General features: G+C 47.1%; 1 protein-coding gene across 4 annotated transcripts; it reads left to right on the plus strand.

The window, feature by feature from the left end:
- Window positions 1-1213: 1213 nt before the first annotated feature.
- On the plus strand, window positions 1214-7780 carry LOC309443479 (antigen-presenting glycoprotein CD1d-like; the record flags this gene model as incomplete). Of its 4 annotated transcripts, none has more annotated exons than XM_082060453.1 (6): window positions 1214-1291; window positions 2386-2643; window positions 4893-5174; window positions 5278-5605; window positions 5709-5805; window positions 5923-7780. In XM_082060453.1, the coding sequence occupies exons 1-6, from the start codon at window positions 1219-1221 to the stop codon at window positions 6130-6132; spliced, it is 1248 nt and encodes a 415-aa protein (XP_081916579.1). In that variant the 5' UTR covers window positions 1214-1218. The 4 variants fall into 4 exon arrangements, with proteins under 4 accessions (XP_081916579.1, XP_081916580.1, XP_081916581.1 ...); XM_082060454.1 differs by having other exon boundaries at window positions 5278-5562; window positions 5713-5805; window positions 5923-6118; XM_082060455.1 differs by having other exon boundaries at window positions 5278-5562; window positions 5923-6058.
- Window positions 7781-24752: the final 16972 nt, after the last annotated feature.

Raw genomic sequence — 24752 nt, forward strand, 5'->3', positions numbered from 1 at the left:
ACTACTCCCCCTCTTCAACTGGGCAAGGGGGACAAAATATAACAAAAGGCTTGTGGGCTGAGATAAGGACAGGGAGATCACTCAACCAGTTACCATCATGGGCAAAACAGATTCAGCTTGGGGAAACTAATTTTATTTATCGTCAGTCTAAGTCAGAGTAGAATAATGAGAAATAAGAACAAATCTAAAAACACCTTTCCCCCACCAATCCCTTCTTCACAGGCTCAACTTCACTCTTCTCTAACTCCTCCTCCTAAGCAGCACAGAGGGATAGGGAGTGGGGATTGACATCCATTTATGATGCATTGTCTCTGTTGCTCCTTCCTCCTCACGCTGCTGCAGCATGGGGTCTTACCTATAGGAGACAGTCCTTCACTAACTTCTCCAGCATGGTTCCTTCCCAAGGAATGGACTGCTCCAGCATGGGTCCCCCGCAGGGCCACAAGTTGTTCCAGAAGATGTGCTTCAGTGTGGGCTCCTCTCCACAGGGTCACAGACTCCTTCAGGCACATCCACCTGCCCCACCGTGATCCTTCACCAGGATGCACAGGCACCATCTCTGCTCCAGTGCCTGGAGCATCTCCTGCTCCTCCTTTTCTGGCTTTGGTGTCTCCATACTTGTTTCTCTCACATATTCTCACGTATCTCTCCTAGCTGCCGTTGCACTGCAGTTTTTACCCATTCTTAAATATGTTATCACAGAGCACTATCAACGTCATTGATTGGCTCAGACTTGGCCAGCAGTGAGTCTGTCTTGGAACTGGCCCTGTTGGACATGGGGACAGCTTCTGGCACCTCCTCACAGAAGCCACCCCTGCAGCCCTCCTCCTACCAAAACCTTGCCACGTAAGCCCAATACTGTCTACAGAGTAAACCCCCGGGGGTTACCATGGGAGGAGGCGAAGGCCACCACAGGCTGGGCTCAGCCTACATCTCCTTGGCGTCAGGGTGCTGCTGCAGATAGAAGGGATGACTTTGCACCCACCAAATTCCCCTGGCACTGGCCAGAACGCCCCAGCCCCCACCAGCCACACAAGCATCCCTGGGGAACACACCCAGCAGGCCCTCCCCAAAACCTCAGCACCAGCCTCATTGGCTACCAGGGACACCTCATGACACTGGCATGGGCAGAGCAGCCCTGGGGCGAAGTGCTCGGTCACGGTTCAGCTGGCCCCTTCCTCCTGCTACATTTGCACCTGCACGCTTGCCGCCAGCATCATGCAGCCCCCTCGCCGCCTCCTTCTCCTCTTCCTTCTCCTCAACCTCCCTGGGATGTGGGCAGATCCAGAGGGTAAGTGGGAGCCCCGGTTCACCCCAACCTTCTCCTATCCCTGCACTGTGGGACCACACGTTGGTAGCAGGGGGTGGGTATGGACAGGACAGTTTCCCCATCAACAAGAAGTCACCCCCCACCCTACAGAACCCTAAGATGCCTCATCCCCCTGCCCACCTGCTCGGGGTTCCCAGCCCCTCACTGTCCTGCCCAGCCCAGTACCACTGGCACTGGGGTTCGGGTGCCTGAGCAGCCAAGTGGCAAGGGGTCCTTCAGCCAGGCCTGGGGTGCTGGGGTGCCCCCAAAGACACCTTCCTCCTGCAGGAAGCCCACGGGCAGCAGGGATTCTCAGCCCTGCACTGGGCTCCAACCCCTTGAGCAGGTCCTGGGCACCACCCACAGCCTTCGGGATCATTTCTTTTGCAATCAAAGGGTCCCTAGATCCTCTGCATTCCCCCCTCTGTGAAACAACGTTCTAAGGTTCCTCCTGCAGCTACAATGAGCCTTCACCTGCATCCCCATCCTATGTTTCCCATTCTAGGGGTAGGGGCTCACTGTGCCCTGGCGAGGGGGGCACACACTGCTCCAAAACAGGGTTCATTCTGCCTGGCTTCCTCCAGACCCTCATTCAGTACTCCAGCACTGAATTCAGTCTCCTGCCTCCTGTTAAGGTTCAGCCTCGAGAACTGCACAGGAGCCCCTAAATTGGGGTGAAATGCCCTCCCGTCCCAGCTCTCCCAGCTCCTGCCCTGTGTGCAGGTCTCCTTGCCGGGGAAGCATTGCTCCAAACTAGCACCGAGTTGCCTTCTGTCGTCCTTTCTATATAGCTGTGTGACAGCTCCCAGAAGATGGCATTGGGGCAGTGGGTGCTAAAAAACGGAAATAAGAGAATCAGGGCGAGGCTCAGAGAGGCTGTGGATGGAAACTGCAAGCAGAATGAAAGCAGGGGATTTCCCTTGCGCTGCCTGTCTGCCCCGTCTCGCCCTGCCTGCACCCAGGGACACGGCCTTACCCCTGGGGCCGCCCACCAGCACTGGAGCCAGCAGACCCCTGACTTCCTCCCTCATCCTCATGCACCCCAGTCCTGCTTCCTCTTCCTGCTCTCCCCACAGGCGCTTGTAAACTCCACATTTTCCAAACCTACATCTTCCACAACACCAGCTTTGTGGACACTACGAGCTGGGCCACGCTGGAGGACATTGTCTTTGCCACCCTGCAGAAATACACCAGGGACATCTGCTACCTCCACCCATGGGTCTACCCAGCCCTGCCTGAAGCAGAGTGGGAAAACTTGCAAAACCTATTCAAGATCTACATGCACGACCTCATCTTATCCCTGTCCAGTGATGCCAGTCTGTACCAGATACCCCGTGAGTACCAGGTGCTCAGCACCTCCTTATCCAAGGGAGCTGTGAGAAGCAGCTCAGAGCCACCACCAACAGCCTTCCCAAACCAGGGCTGGCAGGAGGGAAGGGAATGGGACTCATCCTGCACCAGCAAGACCCCCAAACCACCATGTGCTGTGTGGAGGTCTCACGGGGCCATCCTAGTTTCCAGCACAAACCTTGGCACGTTTAGCAATACTTACACCCTCACACCGCACTCCCTGCCTACTGCTCTCTGAGCACCCCAAACCCCACCGGAGAAGTCATCTGAGAAAGTGGAGTAGAGGGTCAAAGGGACCTCGCCGCTACGGTTTGTGGGATGGGACACTTGTAACAAGCTTCTGGCCCCATATGCTGGTGCAGTGCTGGTTAACCAAGGGCAGGGCACCAGGCAGAATGCCACCATCCTCACCCAAAGCAGTGCTTCCTGCTTTGCCATGGCTCCCAACCCCTCTGTGGCCAAGGGCAGCTGGAGGATGATGAGCTACAGGGCTCAGGACAGGTTTCCCACCCACAGAGTTTCTACATGGTATAAAGCAGAGCAGTGACATGAGGCAATAGAATGTAGAATAGAATGTAGAATGTAGAGAACAGGGAATGGAATGGAATGGAATGGAATGGAATGGAATGGAATGGAATGGAATGGAATGGGATGGAATGGAATGGAATGGGATGGAATGGAATGGAATGGGATGGGATGGAATGGAATGGAATGGAATGGAATGGAATGGAATGGAATAGAATAGAATAGAATAGAATAGAATAGAATAGAATAGAATAGAATAGAATAGAATAGAATAGAATAGAATAGAATAGAATAGAATAGAATAGAATAGAATAGAATAGATTAGGCTCAGTTGGAAGCGATGTACAAGGATTATCTGGTCCAACTGCTTGATCACTTCAGGATTGACCAAAAGCTAAAGTAAATTATTAAGGGCATTGTCCAAATGCTTCTTAAACAGTGACAGGTGTGGGGCATCAACCACCTCTGTAAAGTTTCCTAATGTCAAGTCTGAACCTGCTCTGAGGCAGCTTTGTACCATTCCCATGTGCTCCGTCACTAGATGCCAGGGACATCAGCACCTCCATTTCCACATCCCCTCCTCAGAAAGCTGTAGAGAGCAATGAGGTCACCCCTCAGCCTCCTTTTCTTCAAACTAGACAAGCCCAGAGTCCTCAGCTGCTCCTCACAGGACATGACTTCCAACCCAGTTTTCTACCATCAGCAAACTTGCTAATGGTGCATTCAACTCCTGCATCCAGATCACTGATCAAATAGTGAACAGCACCACCCTAGGACTGAGCCCAGTCACTGGCCAGATGTAGTAGCCTCATTCGCTACAACTCTTTGAGCCTTGGCCTTCAGCCAGTTCTTCACTCAGCATGCCATGATTCCCCTCACCCCACAGCTGGACTGCTGGTCCAGAAGGATGCCATGAGGAACAGTGTTAAAAGCCTTACTAAAATCCAGAAAAACTACATCTACTTCCTTCCCTTCACCCGCTAGACAGGTGGCCTTATCTTAGAAGAATGTCAAATCAGTTACAAGACTTTCTCTTTGTGAACACGTTGACTGTGCCTGATGATTGCACTGTCCATTGAATGCCTTTCAATAGCACCCAGCATGATCTGCTCTGAAATTTTTTCAGGAACTGAGATTAGACTCACAGGTCTGTAGTTTCCTGCGTCTTTCTCACGCCCTGCTTGTAAATTGGAATAACACTGGCCGGTTTGCAGTCAATGAGGGCCTCCCCAGACTCCCAAGACCTTTGGTAGATGATAAGAGGTGTCCTACCACAACATCAGCTGGCTCCTTCAGGACTCTGTGATGAATTCCATTAGGTCCCATGGACTTGTGAACATTTAGCTGATACAGCTGGTCCCTTACAATTTCAGTGTCCACAACTGAAAAGTCACTGTTCCCGCAGTTGTGGTCCTCTGACTCAGGACTGGCAGCCCAAGGTCTTTCAGTATTACTAAAGACTGAAGAAAAAAAATCATGAAATGCCCCCACTTTTTCTTCATCCCTATTAGTCACCTTCAACAAGTATCAATCCAGTGTTCTCTTTAGACCTCCTCTTGCTATTAATGTACTTTGGCCTTTCACATCTTCTCCCCAGGGAGGATCACTTGGGGTGCAGAGAGAAGAGGGAAAGGGCTGTGCTCAAAGAAGCAGGTACAATTTTGGGCTCTGGCTCAAGCTGCACTCATGATGTCCATCATCCCCCCAGACCCCTATGTGTTCCAGTGCACGGCTGGCTGTGACTTGTATCCCAATGGCTCCTATACAAAATTCTACCGACTTGCCTACAACGCCGACGACTTCCTCAGCTTCGATGCGGACAACAGCGTCTGGAAGAGGGACCAGAAGAGTGAGTTGGCAGCTCAAGTTGAGATGCAATTTAACACCTTCATCGGTTTCTCTGAGACTTTGCAGCTACTTCTCAATATCACTTGTGTTGATCACATGAAGAAATTCATTGAGTACGGGAGGGCTGATCTGGAGAGACAAGGTGAGACCACCCCAACCCTGACACAGCCACCCCAGAGCCCCCACACACTGGAGCCAAGCGGTCCCCACTGGGGCTCCCCTCATCCCTTTGCTCTCGCCCCCAGAGCTGCCCGTGGCCACCGTCTTCGCCCGCACACCCAGCCCGGCCCAGCTCCTGCTGGTTTGCCGCGTCACCGGCTTCTACCCGCGGTCCATCAGTGTGGCCTGGCTGCGGGATGGCCAGGAGGTGCCGCCAGGCCCAGACACCAACACCAGCGCCATCCTGCCCAACGCCGACCTCACCTACCAGCTGCGCAGTGTCCTGGCCGTGGCCCCCCATGACGGGCACAGCTACGCCTGCCGCGTGCGCCACCGCAGCCTGGGCACCCGCAGCCTCCTCATCCCATGGGGTAGGTGCCCCCCGTGGGGATGGGATGCAGGGTGTGGGCACAGGTGGGTCAGGTTGAGGGATGGTGGGTCAGGCTCCAATGGCAGCTCTGGCCATGGATCCCTGGTTCCCTGAACACCCACAACCCCTGTCTTCTCTTTCCTCCAGACAGCTCCAAGACAGCTCTCAGTGTTGGCATCACCATTGTGGTGCTGCTGGCCGCAGCTGCAGCCCTCGCTGGGGCCATCTGGCACTACAGGCGCAGGTGAGGTCTCCTCCTTGCCCAGCTGCACCAGCCTTGCACAGGGCCACGGCGGTGGGAGCTGCCTGGGGAGGGCTGCCTGCCCTGGTCCAGCCTCACCCGCCTCCTCCTATTCTGCAGGAGGTGAGAGCACAAGACACACCACACCAAGGATGCCTTGGGGCCACACCGGCCTCCCCACCTCTCCCTGATAAAAACCCGCTGATTAACACTCCAATGTATGTGGGAAGAGAGGGACAGAAAGAGAAGGTCCATGCAATTCCTTACCCTTGGAGGAGACACCAACAGCATCTGCTTCCTAGTGCTCACATATGTGCTCAGCAAGTTTGACTCGGTCATTGGCTTCTTCAAGCAAACCTTTGGACAGATGATGTGTGCCTTCGCAATCAATATGTGATAGTTCAAGCTTAAGCTTCTTGAACATGCCCAGCACGCAGTCCTCCAGTGATTCCTAAAGGATGTTCCAGGAATTCACTTCTCCTGCTGTCTGTGCTGGTTTGCCTGAAAACGAGTTAATTTTCCTTCATGCATTTAGAAACCTTTCTTTTTTCACAGCTAGCGCAGTTGATGCTTGAATTTAGTTTGAGAACAAGAAGGTAACACCCTGGGATAGAGTTAATGTTTTTAATTGCCATGGTCTGAGGGCAAAGGACGTTCTGAGAGCTCTGCCCACAGGTGTGAGGCGGCTTGTAAGGGGCATAGATGGGGCAGACATTGACTGACATCTAGACTAAGCAATAAGAATATTCCATGCCATTAACATCATGCCTTATATTTAAGGACAGTTGGGATCTTCAGGTTCATTTCTTTTGTTTGGTTGTTTTTTTTGGATCTGGGATGGGGACCCGTTCAGCAGAATTTTGTTTGGGACTTTCTTTAGTTTGGCCTTCTGCCATCCTGCCCTTTTGCACAACCTCTGGGCCTTTCTGCCTCTATCTCTCTTTTCTGTCTGGGATCGGCTGTTCAGGACAAGGGTTCTCCTTCCTGGCACTGGCTGCTCAGTGCGGATGGAGTTTGTGAGGAATTGCGTTGAGTATCTTTTATTTTATATTCTATTTCCATGTATATGTATATAGTAGTAGTAGTATATTAGTGCTATGTTATTTTTATCAGCCAGAAGAGTGGTGCGGATCAGGGACGTGTGCCTGTTGGTGGTGCTCTGGTCAAGCAAGGCCCTGGGATGCAGGCGCAGGGCTGTGTGCTCAACCCACGCACTGGTGGAGCTCCATGGGGCAGCGGCTCCCTCCCCAGGAGACTGAAACCCTCACACAAAGCAGCATTCCTATCTCTGGAGCAGTGCTGGGGACACTGGCTCACAGCAGCGTGCCCACACACTGTGCACCAGAGGGCTTTGGGGATGCATGTCCTCAGCAGTGTTCGTTTTCGGCATGGAAATCCCACCAGCGGGATTTGGAGTCCTTGTACGCAGAAGCTCTCCCATCCCTGCCAGACAAGGTGGCTCGGAGGCTTTGCAAAGCATTTTTCTTAACAACCCTGCAATGGCAGGTCTCAGGAAGCCTCACGCACAGCAGTGATCCCACCGGCATGAGACCAGTGATGACCGAAAACCTTGGGACTGGGTGCTTGTGATGCCGCTGGTAGGTGAAGTAGCTGACAGGGTAGGAGCAGACCCCTGGTTCGTGTCGCGCTTATGGCATCACTGACAACCATGTAGCTGTTACAGCAGGAGCAAGTTCCTGGCTTTTGTTCTTCTACAAGTAGCAACTCTGCCTTAAAGATACTTGTGTGCATGTCTCAGCACATATCATGAGAGAAAGGCCTAACAAATGCAAAAAATACACTGCCTTTTTGGAGCTGGTTCAGTGCAAGATTGCTTTGGGCAATGTGCCTGTTGATCCAAGTTTGACACTTCAAACCCATCTTAGGTCAAAGCTTATCCTACAAGTATGTACTATAAGCAATCACATTCTATATTTTACTGTCCAATATCCTAAGTAGGTAATTATGTATTAAAGTAACATCATTTCAACCTTGCCTGTCAGAATGTTCCTTACAAATCTGGAAAAATGCTTTTTGCACCAGAATTTATCACATTTTCAGGCTTGAATTAATTATTTTATTTCCTGAATGGGAACTAATTCAGGGAATTGATTGTGGTATTTAATCACAGCCTATTACAAGGCAATCAGGTGAAAATGTGCTGTGTTGCTTACCATTTTGGTTTCAGTGCTCTCGTCTAGTTCCAATCTTGCGATGTTTTTACTGCCACATAAACATTAAATAGAGACACACACACACACACACACACAGCCCTTTCCCATGCTCAAGGTGAACAAACAAAGTCTCTGGGTAAATGGTGGGCAGAAGGCACAGATGGGGTTCAGATGTTCAGTTCTCTGCGTGGGGGAAAGAGCAGCAAGGGAGGGATATTTGGAGGGATGACACTTGTCTTCCAAAGTCACCATTATGCATGATGGAGCCTGAATTTCCAGAAGATGGGAGAACACCTGCCTGCTAACAGGTAGTGAATGGGTTCCTTATTTTGCTTTGCTTGCACATGCAGATTTTGCTTTACCAATTAAACTGTCTTTACTTCAACCTCACTTTTACCCTTCTGATCCTCCTCTCCATCCCACTGGGCAGGAGTGTAGGGCTGAGTTGCTGGCTGAGGTTGAAGCGCAACAGCATCTCTCTTCTATGTTTAGAATATACGGGTGCTTTCTGCTGGGATTTGCACAGCTCATAGACCTGGATTGCCGTGTCTGTGACCATCACATGGGTTTCACTCTGCCAGGCTGTGATACAAAGACTTTGGTCTCCCTTGTCTCTCAAGCAAAGCCAGAAATACCATTATATTATCAAGTTCCTATGGGGCATAAAGGAAGCTTGTCAGGAAACAATTGTGTCCTTTGAACTAGCCCTGGTGAAAAAGACGGCTTGCAGTAGAGCAGAATTTCAAGGATGTTTGAGAAGGTCCCTTTAAGACTGTCACAGGCCTATGTCATCTAAACACAGAGGTTCTACTGGTGAAGCACACAAGGCTAAATAACAAGTGTCATGATATATGTGGCAATGAGAACGACACATACAGAGACGCACAGTTCTTGTTAGCAGCGAGAGCAGAGCCAGGCAGAGCAGAGCCGAGCTGAGCTGTCTTGCATTAACAGTTCTCACTTTATAAGTCTATAGATATAGACCTGGACCAAGAGGTTAGACAGGATGATTTTTTCAAAAAATGTTATTCCAAACACACCACACTCATGTTGTGACTGTTTTCAGTCACGTTCCCATGCATACTTTGTGGACAGTGTTCCGATCCACTCATTCACACGTGGTTTTCTGGCCCGAGATACCACTGGCCTGGGCTATCACTCCTTACACTCATAAATAATACACTTCTGTATAACCTGTCCAAGGCCCTTTACATTTTGACTAATTGCTGTGATTTAATCATGTTAGTATTATTTCTTCTTTGACCGTTTGGATGGTCATGTTAGTATTGATCTTCCTTTATCATCCAGTTGGCTAGAGCCATACGTCCTGCCGTTCCCACAATATATGTTTTTCTACACCCCAGCTGTAGTTGCTCAAGCTTATTTACAATTCTCCTCACCAATCTTGTGTTACTTTCCCATATTCAGACTAGATACAAGAAAGACATTTCTTACACTGAGGGTGGTGAGAGCCTGGCCCAGGTTGGCCAGAGAGGTGGTGGATGAACCATCCCTGGAGACATCCCAGGCCAGGCTGGACGGGGCTCTGAGCAACCTGAGCTAGTGAAGGTGTCCCTGCTCATGGCAGGGGGGGCACTGGGGGAGCTGGGAAGGTCCTTTCCACCCCAAACCATTCTATGATTGTATGTGTTTCTGCCTGTCTCTCCACACAGCAGCACAGCGAGGCTGTAACCTGGCCTGGGGCAAACCGTGGATGTCAGTAGTGCTAGTGGAGACCTGAGAAAAGGGCCCAAGACTGCTGGTGTTTCAAAGCACTGCACACAGATGGGGATCCTTATGCAAATATCTGAAATCATTTGTTAAAAATGGGATGATAATAGTGACTGTAGAGAGCTATTTTTGCTTCGACACAGACTTGCATTTTTTTCAACTACTATAACGCAAATCAGCATGACTGAAATAGGAGTCGAAATAATACGTCCCTTTTTCTGTTTTTCTAAGTGCCTGTGATTTCTAGCTCCGTTTTTGCACACTACTGCATCTTAGGGCTGGAAAAGGTCAATGTGATCAAATTGCAACTGAGTCGGGAGAAACACGAGCTTTAAAAGGGCATGAGTGACGCACTCACGGGGCCGGAGTTGGGTTCCGATTTTCCTCTGCAATAATTTCATACCAAAGACAGAGACCTAAGTCAGCACATGAAGAGTTCACGTCTTCCATTTGTTTGAAAGCACACAGGCAAGCCAAAGCAGCACAGGCCCTGCAATGGCGATCTGCGGCAGAGAAATAGCTTGTTTGTCACCTCCTTGTCACCTGAGTTGCTGGCTGAGGTTGAAGCACAACAGCATCTCTCTTCTCCTGCTTCAGGAGAAAGGTCCAAGATGCACGAGGGGAAAGAGCAAGTGAGAACTGAATGAAGGGCCATAGTTAAAGTGTGCTGTTGGGTAGGCGCTGGCCAATTTGTGCCAAAACTGTGTTCTTGTCAGATAGTTGCTAGCTGTGTCTGTTAGATGTTTCCATTCCTTGCTTACCTGTCCTTGATAAGATGCTCTGTCTTAAAATATCAAATCATTAATATAAACCCAGCAAATTTAATGGATAGGTCTTTTAATGATCCATACAAGGGGTGACTACTTTGCTATCTATGTTTATGCACACATGCCTTTGCACAGAACCTATGGCCAGCTAAAGGAAGGTGCATGCCACATGATAATTAAAAAGATAAATTCTTCTGTAGTTAAATCACTGATGCTTCTATCTGACCACAGTTCCTGGAGTACTAACCTCAACAAAATTTAATTAGAACAACACAATAGCCACAAGATAAGCTTGTCAAAGGGGACAGTGGGCATTATAAAGCGGCATTCACCTTTATGAGGCACGGTCCCTATAAAACTTGGAGATAACCTTGCAAAGGAATTTGAAGTGCTTAAAGATCAACTTAGCATACCCTAAAAAAAAGGGAGTAGTTGATATTATTTATATCCAACCTCTTGTGGCTAATCATTTTAACTGAAGCAATGGTTAAGGGCTATCAATTTAATGATGAGCCATCCGCAATTACCATCTTGAATATTCCTGCTTAGAAAGACCTCAGTTATGTCTGCTCAACTTCGGAATAACTGATTGAACAAAGCTAAAATCGGAGCTTGAACTGCTTTATTCTGTGCCCTTACACAGCAGCACATCGGCTCCGTAACTAGTGCTGCGCGTTTAGGATGAGGCCAGTCCTTCTCCCATTTACTCCAGCCAACCACATGAGCAAATGCAAGTTGCTGTGTCTTTCGATGGCAGTGCCTACAGTAGATACTTTCACCACAAATAGCAAAGATTGAATGGGGAGAAAAATAAGAGTTTTTTTTTTATTATTCTTATTTATGTTACAATAAAACACTACTATTATTTGAATATGTAAAGCAATATAATAAATAAACTCCAGAATTTTAAGTTTTTTTCACTTGGAGCAATTGCATTTGTCACAAATTAATTTGATTCCTTTAAACAGACTGGCAGTGCAATTTAAAACGTTACAGGCAAACAGGAAAGCATGTAGGCTGGCAGGAATGACCAAAACCTTGACGTAGTAAGGAAGATATAAGGAGACAAGGTATAAAACACTTTTTTTCTGCCAGGATCTGAGCAATCTGTGTTAGCTATGTTAGCTTATGTCCTTAAAACAAATCTGTTTCTTGATTTTTTAAAAAAGAGACAGAATGAAATTTAATATCAGACATTCAAAAAGAGTCAGAATCAGAGAATCACAGAATCCCAGAATGTCAGGGGTTGGAAGGGCCCTGGAAAGCTCATCCAGGTCAATCCCCCCATGGAGCAGGAACACCCAGATGAGGTTACACAGGAAGGTGTCCAGGCGGGTTGGAATGTCTGCACAGAAGGAGACTCCACAACCTCCCTGGGCAGCCTGGGCCAGGCTCTGCCACCCTCACCAGGAACAAGTTTCTTCTCATCTGTCAGTGAAACCTCCTGTGTTCCAGTTTGCACCCATTGCCCCTTGTCCTGTCACTGGTTGTCACCAGAAGAGCCTGGCTCCATCCTTCTGACACTCACCCTTTATATATCTGTAAACATGAATGAGTCCCCCCTCAGTGTCCTCTTGTCCAGCTCCAGAGCCCCAGCTCCCTCAGCCTTTCCTCACACGGGAGATGCTCCACTCCCTCCAGCATCTTGGTGGCTGCGCTGGACTCTCTCCAGCAGTTCCCTGTCCTGCTGGAACTGAGGGGCCACAACTGGACACAAGATTCCAGGTGTGGTCTCCCCAGGGCAGAGCAGAGGGGCAGGAGAACCTCTCTGACCTACTGACCACCCCCTTCTAACCCACCCCAGGTACCATTGGCTTCCTGGCCACAAGGGCCCAGTGCTGGCTCATGGTCACCCTGCCGTCCCCAGGATCCCCAGCTCCCTTTCCCCTACGCTGCTCTCTAATAGGTCAGAACTTACTGTAATTTTCTATGCTTAGCTGAATAACTACAATTTGATTCAGCCCTTAAAGACTAAGGCTGGAAAAGCACCCACTGGAAGCAATGGGAATATTTGATGTGTGTTTCACTGGGGCCAGGTGCCTCACTGGGGAGGAGGGATGGGAAGTGTTTTGGTTATTTGTATTACTGTTTGCCCTTTCTCTTTCTTCCTGTTTTTACTTCTAAAGACCTTTAGCAAACAATCTAAAACAAAAAATGAGAAAAGATTTAAGTAATATAATATTGAAAAGGATGGTTTATTTGGTGTATCTTTATAATCCATAACACAACAATGCTATTTGTGTTCAGCAGCCTCATGGAGAAATGGAGCATAAGCATGGGGGGGTTTAGTTAAGACTTTAAGGGTTTTAGGCTATATACTATACATTACAGGAGACAATATTTAAATGGCTCTATGAACATATGCCAAACACTCAGATTATCTGTTAACAAAGACTTGTTACCAGCGAAAGATGCTGGTCCCCACCCCCTGAGCACAGCCTGCCCACGCGTGGCCTTATCGGACACTGGGAAATACTGTGCAGAGACAGTTGTATTCAGCAATATTGTCAGTAGCTGGGATATACTGAAAGGTCCTGAGTTTTAAACACTTCAGGTAATGTAATTTTGCTAAGCAATCATAGGAAAATTTTCCAATGTCTGAGCAAATGCTGGTGAACAAGGGAAGAACCGGGGTGAGTAACGATGGAGCAGGATGCTGGCTGAATGCATCACTTGGGCTGAAGCCAAATTATGGACAAATACACACGTTGCTAAAGTCTGGAGCTATTTAAAACTCAGTGGCTCATTTCTGCTGGGAAAACAAAACAAAATAAAACAAAGCAAAACAAAGTACCTTTAGGAGGTTCACTTTTGATGTGATCCATTATTACCTGTTAAACCACTACCGCTTCTGACCAAGCAGAAATGGGCTCTAAATATCTCACACTACCCAGCTGCTTATAACTTGACCAAAAGTAAGTTAAAAATTATGGGAAGCTTTATTTGTTCAGCCATACTTTCTTCATCTGTATGGAAAGTGGGTTTTCCAATCTACCCATGGGATTTTCGGCAGGCACTAGCAGATGGGAGTTAATGGGATTTAATTGCTGACAACCCTCTTGGCGACTGCCAAGTTTCTTATCCCCAGTTCAGGACTTCTTACTGTTTCAAGACTCACTGTGTGGTGTGGATGGCAGCGGCTCTGCCTGTGGGGAGGGCAGGGTGAAACGCTTCTGAAATACAATCCTGAATGACGAAATAGAAGATAAAGGGCAAAGGAATTTAAAAAAAATAAAAGTATTCTGATTTTCAAAGTGACTCAGAAAGTTGCCTGACTGGAAGCAATTGAGGGACATAAAGTAGTCAAATAAAAAGCAATTTCATGTAATTTCTGGACAGTCCTTCCTGCTGGGCTGAGCTAATTCAGTGTCTCAGTTAATGCGGCAGGCGGTGAACGGAGGCAGACGAAAAGGCAGAGCATATTAATTCTATTATAGAAAGGGACACAAGAGGTCTAATCTCCAGTAGGACAGGAAGGGCAGCTGAGGGAACCCAACTGGCCCCAGAAGTGCTTCCAGAACTTTATTGGGGCACCCTGATGAAGCAGAGGAGCTCAGGACCACAGACAGGCAGCAGCTTTGTACTGTGGGTCGTATGCTGGAGCAGTGGTCCTCTCGGACAAGTCAGTCAAGAGCTGAGGATGGAGACTCAAAATGACATAAAACTGAGATCAGTTAAGAATAGAAGAGATACAGAGCTGTGTTAACCGGGCACTGGGTGGCAGATGGCCTCCATCTGGTGAATAGTTGTTAGTGTACATTGGAACCACAATACTGACACGCATGTCAGGAGTTTCTATGCCAACACGCACCTGAGACAAGACCTGGGCCTCAGCTCACACAGCCCCAAGAAACCTCTTGCTTCTTACTGCCACACACATAGAAGACCTCCAGAGATGGAGAAGCAACACGATTTATAGGTAAGTTTAGAAATACATGCACGAGAGTAAGAAATAATACTAACTTCAGAAAGGTATTTGGAATTTTGTTTTCCTTGATTCAAATCTCAAGGCAAAGCAAAGAGACAGGAAGACGTTTGTAATTGTTAAGCCTGTCTGAAAACACAGAGCCATGCTGCATCACCCCTCTTGGGAAGCCACAGCAACATGATAACATAATCTGAACAGTTTGTAAGGCACAGAACGACCAGAACTCCGTGGACCTCATCATCCTCACCTCATTTGTCTCTTCCTCTCTTTTTCTGCACGCATGTACATATGTTTATATACATAAAGTGCGCGTATAAAAATATTGAAAATATAAACCTTCCAATTTCATACCAAGGCAAGAAAATCTAATCTCCACATTTGGGTGGGTTATCCTGCAATTCCGACTTTTTTGTGAAATACCTCTTGTTGGCAGGTGCAGGAGGCAGAACACCGAGAGACTACAGTACTTGCACATTTGGGAACTGATACCAGCAAAATAGCTGCTTATGAGCTTGAGAGGGAAACAGTTATTGTAAAACAAATTAACCGATGGATTTTATAAACTGGAAAGTGTACCTGAGCTCTGAACCTTTACCCCCCATTCAAACAATGGTCTCCGAATGCTTTTGAAACCTTCTCACCAGTATCAGTTTATCAGCAGCTGGCAGAGCCAGGCACCAAGTCTGTGGGGGCGCTGAACAGACATTTGGGCTCTGATCCAGCATACCCTGCAGCCAGACTAATGACCTTGGGGAAGGACGAGCCCTAAACACTAATAATCAGGGTTTCCTAGGCCATTGGTTTCTCCCAGATGGTCATTAATCCCCAGAAAAGGCATGATGTGCCTCGGCTGTTAATGCCTAATTAACCCCAGAATGGCAACCCCTCTGCCATAGCTACAGGTTTTCTATCCCACCTTAAACGTATACAAGTCCCTGATACTTCCCAGCCAAGGCATACGCTTTCCAAGAGGCACAGCAGACTGTAGCCTATCGATTACGTTCCTGTGGAGTACAGATATGTCAGACGATACTTGGTGCAGCTGCAGGAAATGCACTGGCCATTAAAAACCTGCTGATCCCAGGACTGTATATGCATTCCAGATCCCGTTATACAATGTTCACTTGGAAGTTATCATACAGAGGAAGGTTCTCAGCTTTAGTAACTTTTCTTGCGCAATACCCTTTCCCAGGACTTCCTTCAGGTGCTGCACATTGTGTGACTTTCCAGGATTGCTGGGGCTGGGGCTGGCACTGGATCAGAGCAGCAATGAGCAACCGCCACTAAGTAGTTAATACTTTATTTTCTCATCACTAGCAGCAGGTGACTCAAGTCTCACCTCCTGCATCTATGATAACTGTTGAGAATTAACAAATCCTTCTGGCTATGGCACACAGCAGTTACTGGTGCTTCACATTTCAGCCCTGTGGAGGCAGGGGATATTTTGACCCCTGCTTAAGCGAAAAGCAAAGAGAGAGATTTTAATCCTCCCTCATTTTGGATGCCCAGATCTGGCCAGATTTTTCAGAACACATGACAGAATGTAGGTGACCCTTTCACTGCTGCTCATATGGCAGGGACACCCTGTGCACCTCCGCCAGCAGGGTGTTCAGCTTTTCACCTGATGACAGCTCCTCCGGATCCTCTTGTTAAACTTTTCTGTCTCAGGCGCTTTCTTCAGCATCTCTTCAGCAATGCCTACCTTAATCCTGGTCTGCAAAATCGGGTCATCAGCCTGCCTCCCGTGCTCACTGCAGTCGTTCATCTGAGTGGGAAGTGCTGTTTGCCTCCACAGTTTATGACAGAGAAGCATAAATTGTGTCTCTCCAAGCTATTTACTGTTTGAAGCAAACATATATAGAGAAGCAGGGAGAGCTACCTTTATGTCATTTGATTCCTTCAAGTCATCTGAACTTGATTAATTCTGACCTGGGTTTTCGAGGCTCATCTCTGCTGACACATCTCTTTATTGCCTTCTCTATTTCATTGGTTTCTGGTCCTCTTGAAATGTCTCTGAGCGAGCTGCCGAGCTGATGCTCCTGCTGCACGGGCTGTTGGCAGCATGGTCCGGGTCGAAGTGCTGGGAAAGGATGCAGGAGCTGTTTCAGTCATGCTTTAAAATTACTAGTTCCAGATTTTTGGTTGTGTAGACGGCCTTCAAATTTTAATAATCAACTCGAAATTTGATGAGAGAGAATTAAAGATATGCTAAATTTATACTGTTTCTATTTCTCCTACTAGTATAGAAATTGGGGTAAACACGGTCAGAACACTCAGCAAGTTACTCCAGCCAGTATGATCCCCAAATTGTCCTCTCAGGCTTTCCTGGCTTATTTTGAAGATAGAATAAGAAGCTTCTAAACTCTGTATTCAAGCCCACAGCAACTTTCAGGACAATCTTGATATGTACCAGAGAAAAAAGGGTCAGGAACCCATGTGGCACCTATTAATCCTTTGCCATTGCGATTTACCTCAGATTAGCCCTTTTTGGTTTTAATACCTACATGGTACCAGCCCACCAGTCTGAAACACTGGTATATTTAGTGTAGTTTGTAGCAATCTGGCAGCTGGAATCACTCAGCACCACACAGCACATCACCTCCCACCACTTCAGACCTATAAACATGGTCCATACAGCTTGCTCAGGATGTTTCCCTGTTTATTTCAGCTTCACCTTTGCTACCCACTCACCACTGCCATTACTAGCACTTCAGTTCCTATCCGCCTGTGCTTTTGCAAAGGGGGTGCGCCTGCTATTTTAAAGGTTTGTTCCCCTAGACTTCCAAAATCTGAAGATATATCCCTCTTTCTTTTCCTTCCTTCCCTTTCCCCTCTCCCCCAAGCCAGAGTAATCTGAATATTTGTGCTAATTTATCAGCTGATTCAGCTCTTTGCTTGGGAATTTTCCTTGCAGATGATAGAGGTCACCTTAAGTCAGATTCACTCTGATAAAGGGCTGTTTGGAAGCCAGAGGATGGAGACATTCGCTCCCTCCGGGGACTGTGATTTGGGTATTTGGTTTACTTTATAGACTAGGACTTGGGTATTTGTTTTTTGTTTTGTTTTTACATTTCTTTTGACAATCTGCGTATAGAGGCTTAAAACAGAAGAGGACTTCAGAAATACATACTGTACCTAGCAATGGCATGTTACATTTTAATCTTCCCAGCTATGATAAACAGGGAAAGAGCACGCAGCTTGTTCTTGCTATCTGCATTAAATGTGTTGATGCTGACAGACTGTTTCTCTGGGATCTAATGTGGTTGCTGTGTAAAAGAGGTGGAGAAACTTCTCCAAAAACCCCCTTTGGGTATTTCCAAAGTGATCAGTTTTTTCTCCAAAATGAGTTTTAACATTTTGACAAGGAGTGTCTTTACCATTGGCTTTGTTGGCCACAGGGCACATTGCTGGCTCATGGTCAACCTGTTGTCAACCAGAACTCCCAGGTCCTTCTCCCCAGAGCTGCTTTTCAGCAAGTCATCCCTTAACCTGTACCGGTGCCTGGGGTTGCTCCTGCCCAGGTGCGGGACTCTACATTTGCCCTTGTTGAACTTCATCAGGTTCTTCTCTGCCCAGTCCTCCGGTCGATGATGCAGAAGAATTGGACACCAGCATTTTTATAAAACTGTGAGAACCTGAGGCTCAGACCTGGGTACAAAATAGCACAGATCTGCCAGACTGTCCACTAGATGGAAGTGTTATCCGGTCCACGCATGGGGGGTGCACAGGATGGCTCCTTGCAGGGACAGAACCGTCACTCGGACTTGGGGGGCCACTAAAATCCACCTCAGAGTCTCTCCCTGCCGGCTTCCCCTGGCACCAGCGCCCCCAGCTCCAGTCTGAGCCGAGCACAGCGAGTGACCTGCACTGCCCCACAGGCACTCGCCGCCTTGGCACACTGCGGGACTTCTTGTCCTGGGGTTGTGTTACCAGACCTGCACACAGGCTTGGGTAGTGCTGTGTGAACCGGGGGGCAGGGAATGAAAACAGGCAGTGAAGACCAAAGAGAAGACAATATTATTTCAGCTTTTCCTACTACAGCCACTTCTGGAAACTGCACAGTTGCTCCGTCTGTCGTAACTGCCCTGCGCTCTCCTGGCATGTTCTGTGTTCCCATGCTTATGTTATTTTTCCTTTTTGATAATCCTTCCAGAAAAGCTCAGGCCTTTGAGCAATTGCTCTTACCTTTGTCTCCTTGTTAATAATCCCAACACCCTCTTTTCTCCTGTGCTCTTGTCTCAGGTCTGATCATGCTTACCTTCAATTGCAAATGGCCCGAGGGTAGGGAGTATGTGCAATTATGAAAGGGAGGATTAAATCTCATTACTCTGAAGAAATTACAGTTAATAATGTTCTTAAGAAGCCAAGCAAATATGTATTGAATCAATGATGCTATAGGGAAAGGGAAGAGTTACTATATGACATTTTGCCTTTACAAAATCTGCCTCAAATAAAGCTTATTTTTGTCCTAAAACTGGATAAATCCTTTATAATCTTATGTTGTCTTAATTCTAAAAATAAATAAATAAATGCATCTCTGCTTGTGGCAAGCTGGTGCATCGGATTCTTTACTACAGAAAAGCACCATGTGCTGCTAAAACTGTGCTTGAAACAATAATATATGTGTCATGATGGGGAAAAAAATTATAGGATCAAGAGCCATACCCATGTACAACTGACACTGTCATCAACCTAAGGCAGCCTTCTTGTCACAGCTACTGTTTCTTTAGTTATTAGAAGGACAGGTGCAACTGTCTGAGAGATGAGCATTAACCAATAAGTCAAAAATGTTAACAAAACACTTTGAAGGCCTAGAGTGTATTGGCAAAACCAGCTTGTCCTCATCACAGCAGGTGAGGATTAACTTCAGCGACTTTGCTCTGAAGTACCTCGCGCCAACAAATTTTTTCCTTGGATTTATTTTTTTAATAACTGAGTATTTGGAGGAATCATTTGGCATTTAAGCGTATGATTAAACTCATTTACAGTGATGCAAGACCTACTGGTTTTCAACAAAGCAGGTGTGGAGGCATGTCTGTTCCAAAGCAACTTGCTCACTAGTCATGTTCTCCCACTTCCACGCTGCTCTGCTGAGCCCCATCTTTTCACCTGGATTCCCTCTGTGATGACGGGTCTTCATAGGCGGATGCAGCTTCTCTCTCTGAGTGCGCAGCTCCAGGGTTTGTCCTTTCTGACATTTGCTTTCCCACTTTGCCGTACTTTGGATTACCCATCATGTTCAGGGAGACCTGCCCTGGCAGGTGGGGCTGGCGTTGAGGAGACAAGAACCACCATCACTCTACATGTATCTCCCAATAGATAGCACAGCAAATACAAGATAGTGGAGGAGTGGGGTTTTGCTGAAATAACAATGAAACAAAGAAGCTCTGGCACTTTCAACAAGAATGTTAACAACAGCAAAAGGGTTTTAGGAGGGTGTGCAGTTCCCCAGTTACAAAGGGAAACAGGTGAGGTCCCACCGCCAGCTGCTGCATTTTGTAGACTTCCTAACTAGTCCCCAAATTCTTGGGCCACCCTATTTGTGCGAAATTTGTTGTCTTCTCTCTCTTTTTCCCCCCCACTGTAATATCAGCACAATGAAAAGAGGGGACAGAGACAAAAGTGGGAAATGATGAGCCAGGCTCTTCTTGGTGACAACCAATGATAGGACAAGGGGCAATGGGTTCAAACTGGAAGGCAAAAGGTTCCACTTAAATTTGAGAAGAAACTTGTTGGGGGTGAGGGTGGCAGAGCCTGGCCCAGGCTGCCCAGGGGGGTTGTGGAGTCTCCTTCTGTGCAGACATTCCAACCCGCCTGGACACCTTCCTGTGTAACCTCATCTGGGTGTTCCTGCTCCATGGGGGGATTGCACTGGATGAGCTTTCCAGGGCCCTTCAACCCCTGACATTCTGGGATTCTGTGATTCTGTGACTGCTGTGTCACATGGAGAGACAATCCAGCTCCCAGGAGCACAGAAAGCTTGAAAAAGTGACTTTGTCCACATGCACAATTCTGAAAGGTCTGACTGCATATAGCACAAGGCAGCAATTCCCCCTGTTCTGCACAAGCAGGGCGCTGAGGATGTATTTCGAAATCTCACAGCACTGTGGGGCTGTGGTTGACCCTGCTGGGGTGGGTGAGACCTGCAGACCCAGCCGCTCCTGTTCATCCAGTGGCAGGAGACAGAAAACCTGCAGAAAATAAGCGTGCCCTGAGATATTTGTATAGCCTAGGTATGGTCACAAAGCAGGGGTCATGCGGTGAAGCCTTTGAAGTGGGAATATGAGGAATGTAAACAAGCAAGAGAAAGAATTAGGGCGTTGAGCTGCGGGCTTTGATGACAAAGCTCTGGTAAAGGAGGCTGTGGTCAGCTGGAAGTGTATAATCTAAAGGTGGAGTTGGGACTTTTAAAGGTTTGCTGGACAGGCAAGCAGCACGAGGGAATGGCAGAAAAACAACAACAACGACAACCAAACAAACACTGAACAAAAGAGAAATTCAACCCCGCAAGTATAGCTACACAGGTTCAGTCTCATTGGAAACGTTACCTGCCTGCCAGGAGCAGAGAAGGAGGAAACGGCAGCCTCAGCATCTCTTTCTGGAAACACTCTGGTTCTACTCATTCTTAGTTTATGTAGACTGTAAATAGTTTAGTTGGATACAGACTCTTGAAGTAGGGGAATGGGGAGGCCATGGTACAAAGCCTCATTGAGATGACTCCAAGGTTAATCTCACAAATCTCAGTATTTCAAGTGGGTTTCTTAGTTCTCACTCTCACTGGGAAGTTCTCTTCTCATTGGGAAATCATGCTGTAACCCGAGCCTGCTGCAGAACTAGGGGGAAAAGTTGGGGAAAATCATCCCTTTCTTTTGCTGTTTGTTTTATCAGTATTTGGAGAAATGAGCAAGTTTCAGTTCTGTTCAAGTTGAATACTGACATAGAAAAATCTGTAACAGTGCTATGCAGACATAGCTAGCACATACACTCTAGAGAGCTTGGAGCTGACAATGTAGTTGCTCGTTTACAGCAGCAGTAAAAACACTCTTCATTTTGCCCCACAAATGTTTTATTTGTGTGAAGAATTTTGGCACAAGGTAAGTGTTTGGACCATGTAATGAATACAACTTATGTTCCCATTTTTATATTTTATTCTAAACTTGCATATAAAAGCCATGGGGTTTATATATTTCAATCAATACATCCCCTTCTACCTCACCCTTCAGTATTGCCTTCAGAGCGTCATTGGTTCCCAGGCAGAAGATACCCATGATTCAATCTCAGCCCAAGGGAACCTCAGCTAAAGGGAACAAATGCAAGAATCTCTAGGCAATTGCAACCTTCTGTTCTGTATCTTCTAAGTCAGCAGAAAAACTCAAGATACCTAATTACAGTTTGTGTAATTGTTAGTTTGTTAAAAACGTGTGTAAATCTCCTAAAAGCAGGAATCCTTCTGGCTTTGCCTCACCTTCCAAGACTTGAGTGGGGAATCCATTCTCCTTTCTTCTTCCTACACTGCCATTTCACTATTTCCTTTCTGTTTGCTTGTGCTGCAGCATCAGGATAACAGCCACAGCCACATGAGTAATTCAGTTAGGGGATATCCTGGGTTTATTCTGCTGGAAAGAAGAATTTTTATATGCCAGGTGCAGGATAATGCTTTCTTTCCTCTGCTTGCCCTTTCTCGTTAGGTCCTTAGAAGCAAGGGCAGTTGTGAGCCTCTGGCCCGGTGTGCGCCTTTGCTAACGGCCAGAGCTCAGCTGTTGTGCACGGGAACACATTTGCTTGTCTCAGGGGCCAGTTTGGGGTGGTGGGGTGGCAGGTTTCTACAGGGTGCAAGCAGAAGAAGTGAAATCACAGAATCCCAGAATGTCAGGGGTTGGAAGGGCCCTGGAAAGCTCATCCAGTGCATTCCCCCCATGGAGCAGGAACACCCAGATGAGGTTACACAGGAAGGTGTCCAGGCGGGTTGGAATGTCTGCACAGAAGGAGACTCCACAACCTCCCTGGGCAGCCTGCGCCAGTGTTCTGTTACCCTCACTGAGAACAAGTTTCTTCTCAAATGTAAGTGGAACCTCTTGTGTTTCAATTTGAACACATTAGTCCTTGTCCTACCATTTGCTGTCACTAAGAAGAGCCTGGCTCCATCCTCCTGACACTCACCCTTTATATATTTGTAAACATGAATGAGGTCACCCCTCAGTCTCCTCCAATGTCCTGCCTGAGGATGCCTTTAACAGGGATGTAAACCTGTAATCACAGTTGGGCAATTGGTAGAGAGACCATTGCACTCTAGCAATTTTGCCTAAATTGTGGGGAAGGAGCAAAGTGGAAGATGTTACCCAGAGAGGCTGGGAGTAGCTGAACCAAGCTATGGGAGACCTGGTCTTTCAGTGGGATTCTGGGCTGCACACCCCCAGGTGCATCCTTCCAACCTGCCCTTCCGTGACCGAAAGCTGGGCACAGGTCTTGAGCCTGCAGGATTGGTGAGAGAGTGCCTCCGATGGAGAGACGGTGCCCCAGAGATCCTGTGTCTGTCCAACATCTCTGTCCCTGCCCCAGTAAGTCTCCTCTAGCCCATTCAGATAGCTTTGTGCACAGTGTGAGTCTTTCAGCCGACGTTCCTCAGGGAGGAATAGTCCTCCCAGGGCAGAGCATCTGCACTGGTTTCGTGCAAAGCTCAGTGAGAAGCTGTGAAACTGGTGTTGTCTGGGGAACTGGTGCAGCAGTCAGCCTCTGTGGGTGGTGCCTGTGCTTGGCTATTTTCTTCTTTTGTACTTATAGAAGAAAACATATTTAGTTCCTGCTCCTACAATCCATTAAGTGCCTTCCATTTCACAGCCGGGTGCTGTTTTCCTCAGGGGAAAGCGATGCAATAAACATGCTTCAAATAATGAAAGCTCTCTACTCCATTAATGGCTTTTTGAGTTATGCCTTTGGGGAGAGATTTTTGAAGGTACTGAACGAGGTCGAATTTCTCCCTCTGCTTTTGAAATCTCTCTCTCTTACTGTACGGGCTCCAGGGGTGTCTGGGTCACCCAACACAAATAACAGCAGGGTCGTGGTTTTAGCCAGTTTTCCCTGCAGAGAACGGGGCTGCGATGCCCAAGGGGGTGAGTTGATGGTGAGCTCCACCTTGAGTTACTGCTCAACTGCTTACACCAGTAGGTTAAAAATCCAGAGCCATTCTCAGAAGTGAATATGTACTTCCATGTGAAAGCTGTTATACATCATAGTTGTTACATATCTATCCATATAGATAAGAAGCTATATAAATAGTAGTTATTTGTATCAAACATTCAAATAATCATTAGGTAGTTTCGTGAATCTTATCTGAAGACTGTCACACAAATGCAAAGCATACCTTTCAACACATCATTTGCTCTCAGGGCTTTTTCACCTGCTGTTTGTATGTCATGGATCTGACTCATATTTTCGACAAGAGACAAAATGTACTTAGAGGCCACTCTCCAAACCAAATTTGCTATGTGGTAAGAGGGACTCTTTCATGCTCTTAAAGAAGAACAACCCCTTTCCTATGTAGGTACCTTATGTGAAAACACAACGTACAGGACATGCTGAGAAGAGCATGAGTTAGCGTTCAAACAATAAAAAGTCAGTCCTGCAGTGACACTTAATTTGGGTGTGCAATGTAGTAAAAGAAATTACACGGGGTTATACAATTTCCTTTAGTCTGCTTTAGTTTTAAGTTAAATGCCATTACATATGTCAAGTTAATGTGCTTTTACCTGGTTGTGTCAAACTGGGAGATGATATCCCTTTCCTCACTGAACTACCAATAGTGAAGGAGCAAAACAAAACGCTTCTCCAGCCGTGCTGGCTCCTGTGTGATCATGCAAACACTTGCATGAGGCATTTTACTCATGTCAATAAGTTTTCTGAAGTTATTAAGACACAGAATTGTTTGCAGAAATTCGTGTGTGGTTTGTCTAATCAGTGTTGCATATGGAGACAGATGCTTCTGGTCAATGTCTGCTCTCTTCGGTCCTAGCTTAGGCCTCATTTCTGACACGTCCTTATTCCTAAATACATGTTCAAAGCCCAACTTGATGGTTCCAGTTGGTTGATTTTTCTTAATGTTTATTTCTTTGCACTGAATTATGCTGTCAAGCACCGGAACAGGCTGCCCAGGGAAGTGGCTGAGTCACCGTCCCTGGAGGTATTTAAAAGACATGTATATTTGGTACTTAGAAACACAATTTAGCTGTGGACTTGGTGCTGTTGGGTTAATGCTTGGACTCAATGATCTTAAGGGTCTTCTCCAACCTACATGATTCTATGATTCTATATTTAGAATCAGTTGGCATTTTAAAGATGTTACATAGCAGTACA

The sequence above is a fragment of the Streptopelia decaocto genome, assembly GCF_964273445.1.
Source record: "Streptopelia decaocto genome assembly, chromosome: 8".
Taxonomy (NCBI): Eukaryota; Metazoa; Chordata; class Aves; order Columbiformes; family Columbidae; genus Streptopelia; species Streptopelia decaocto.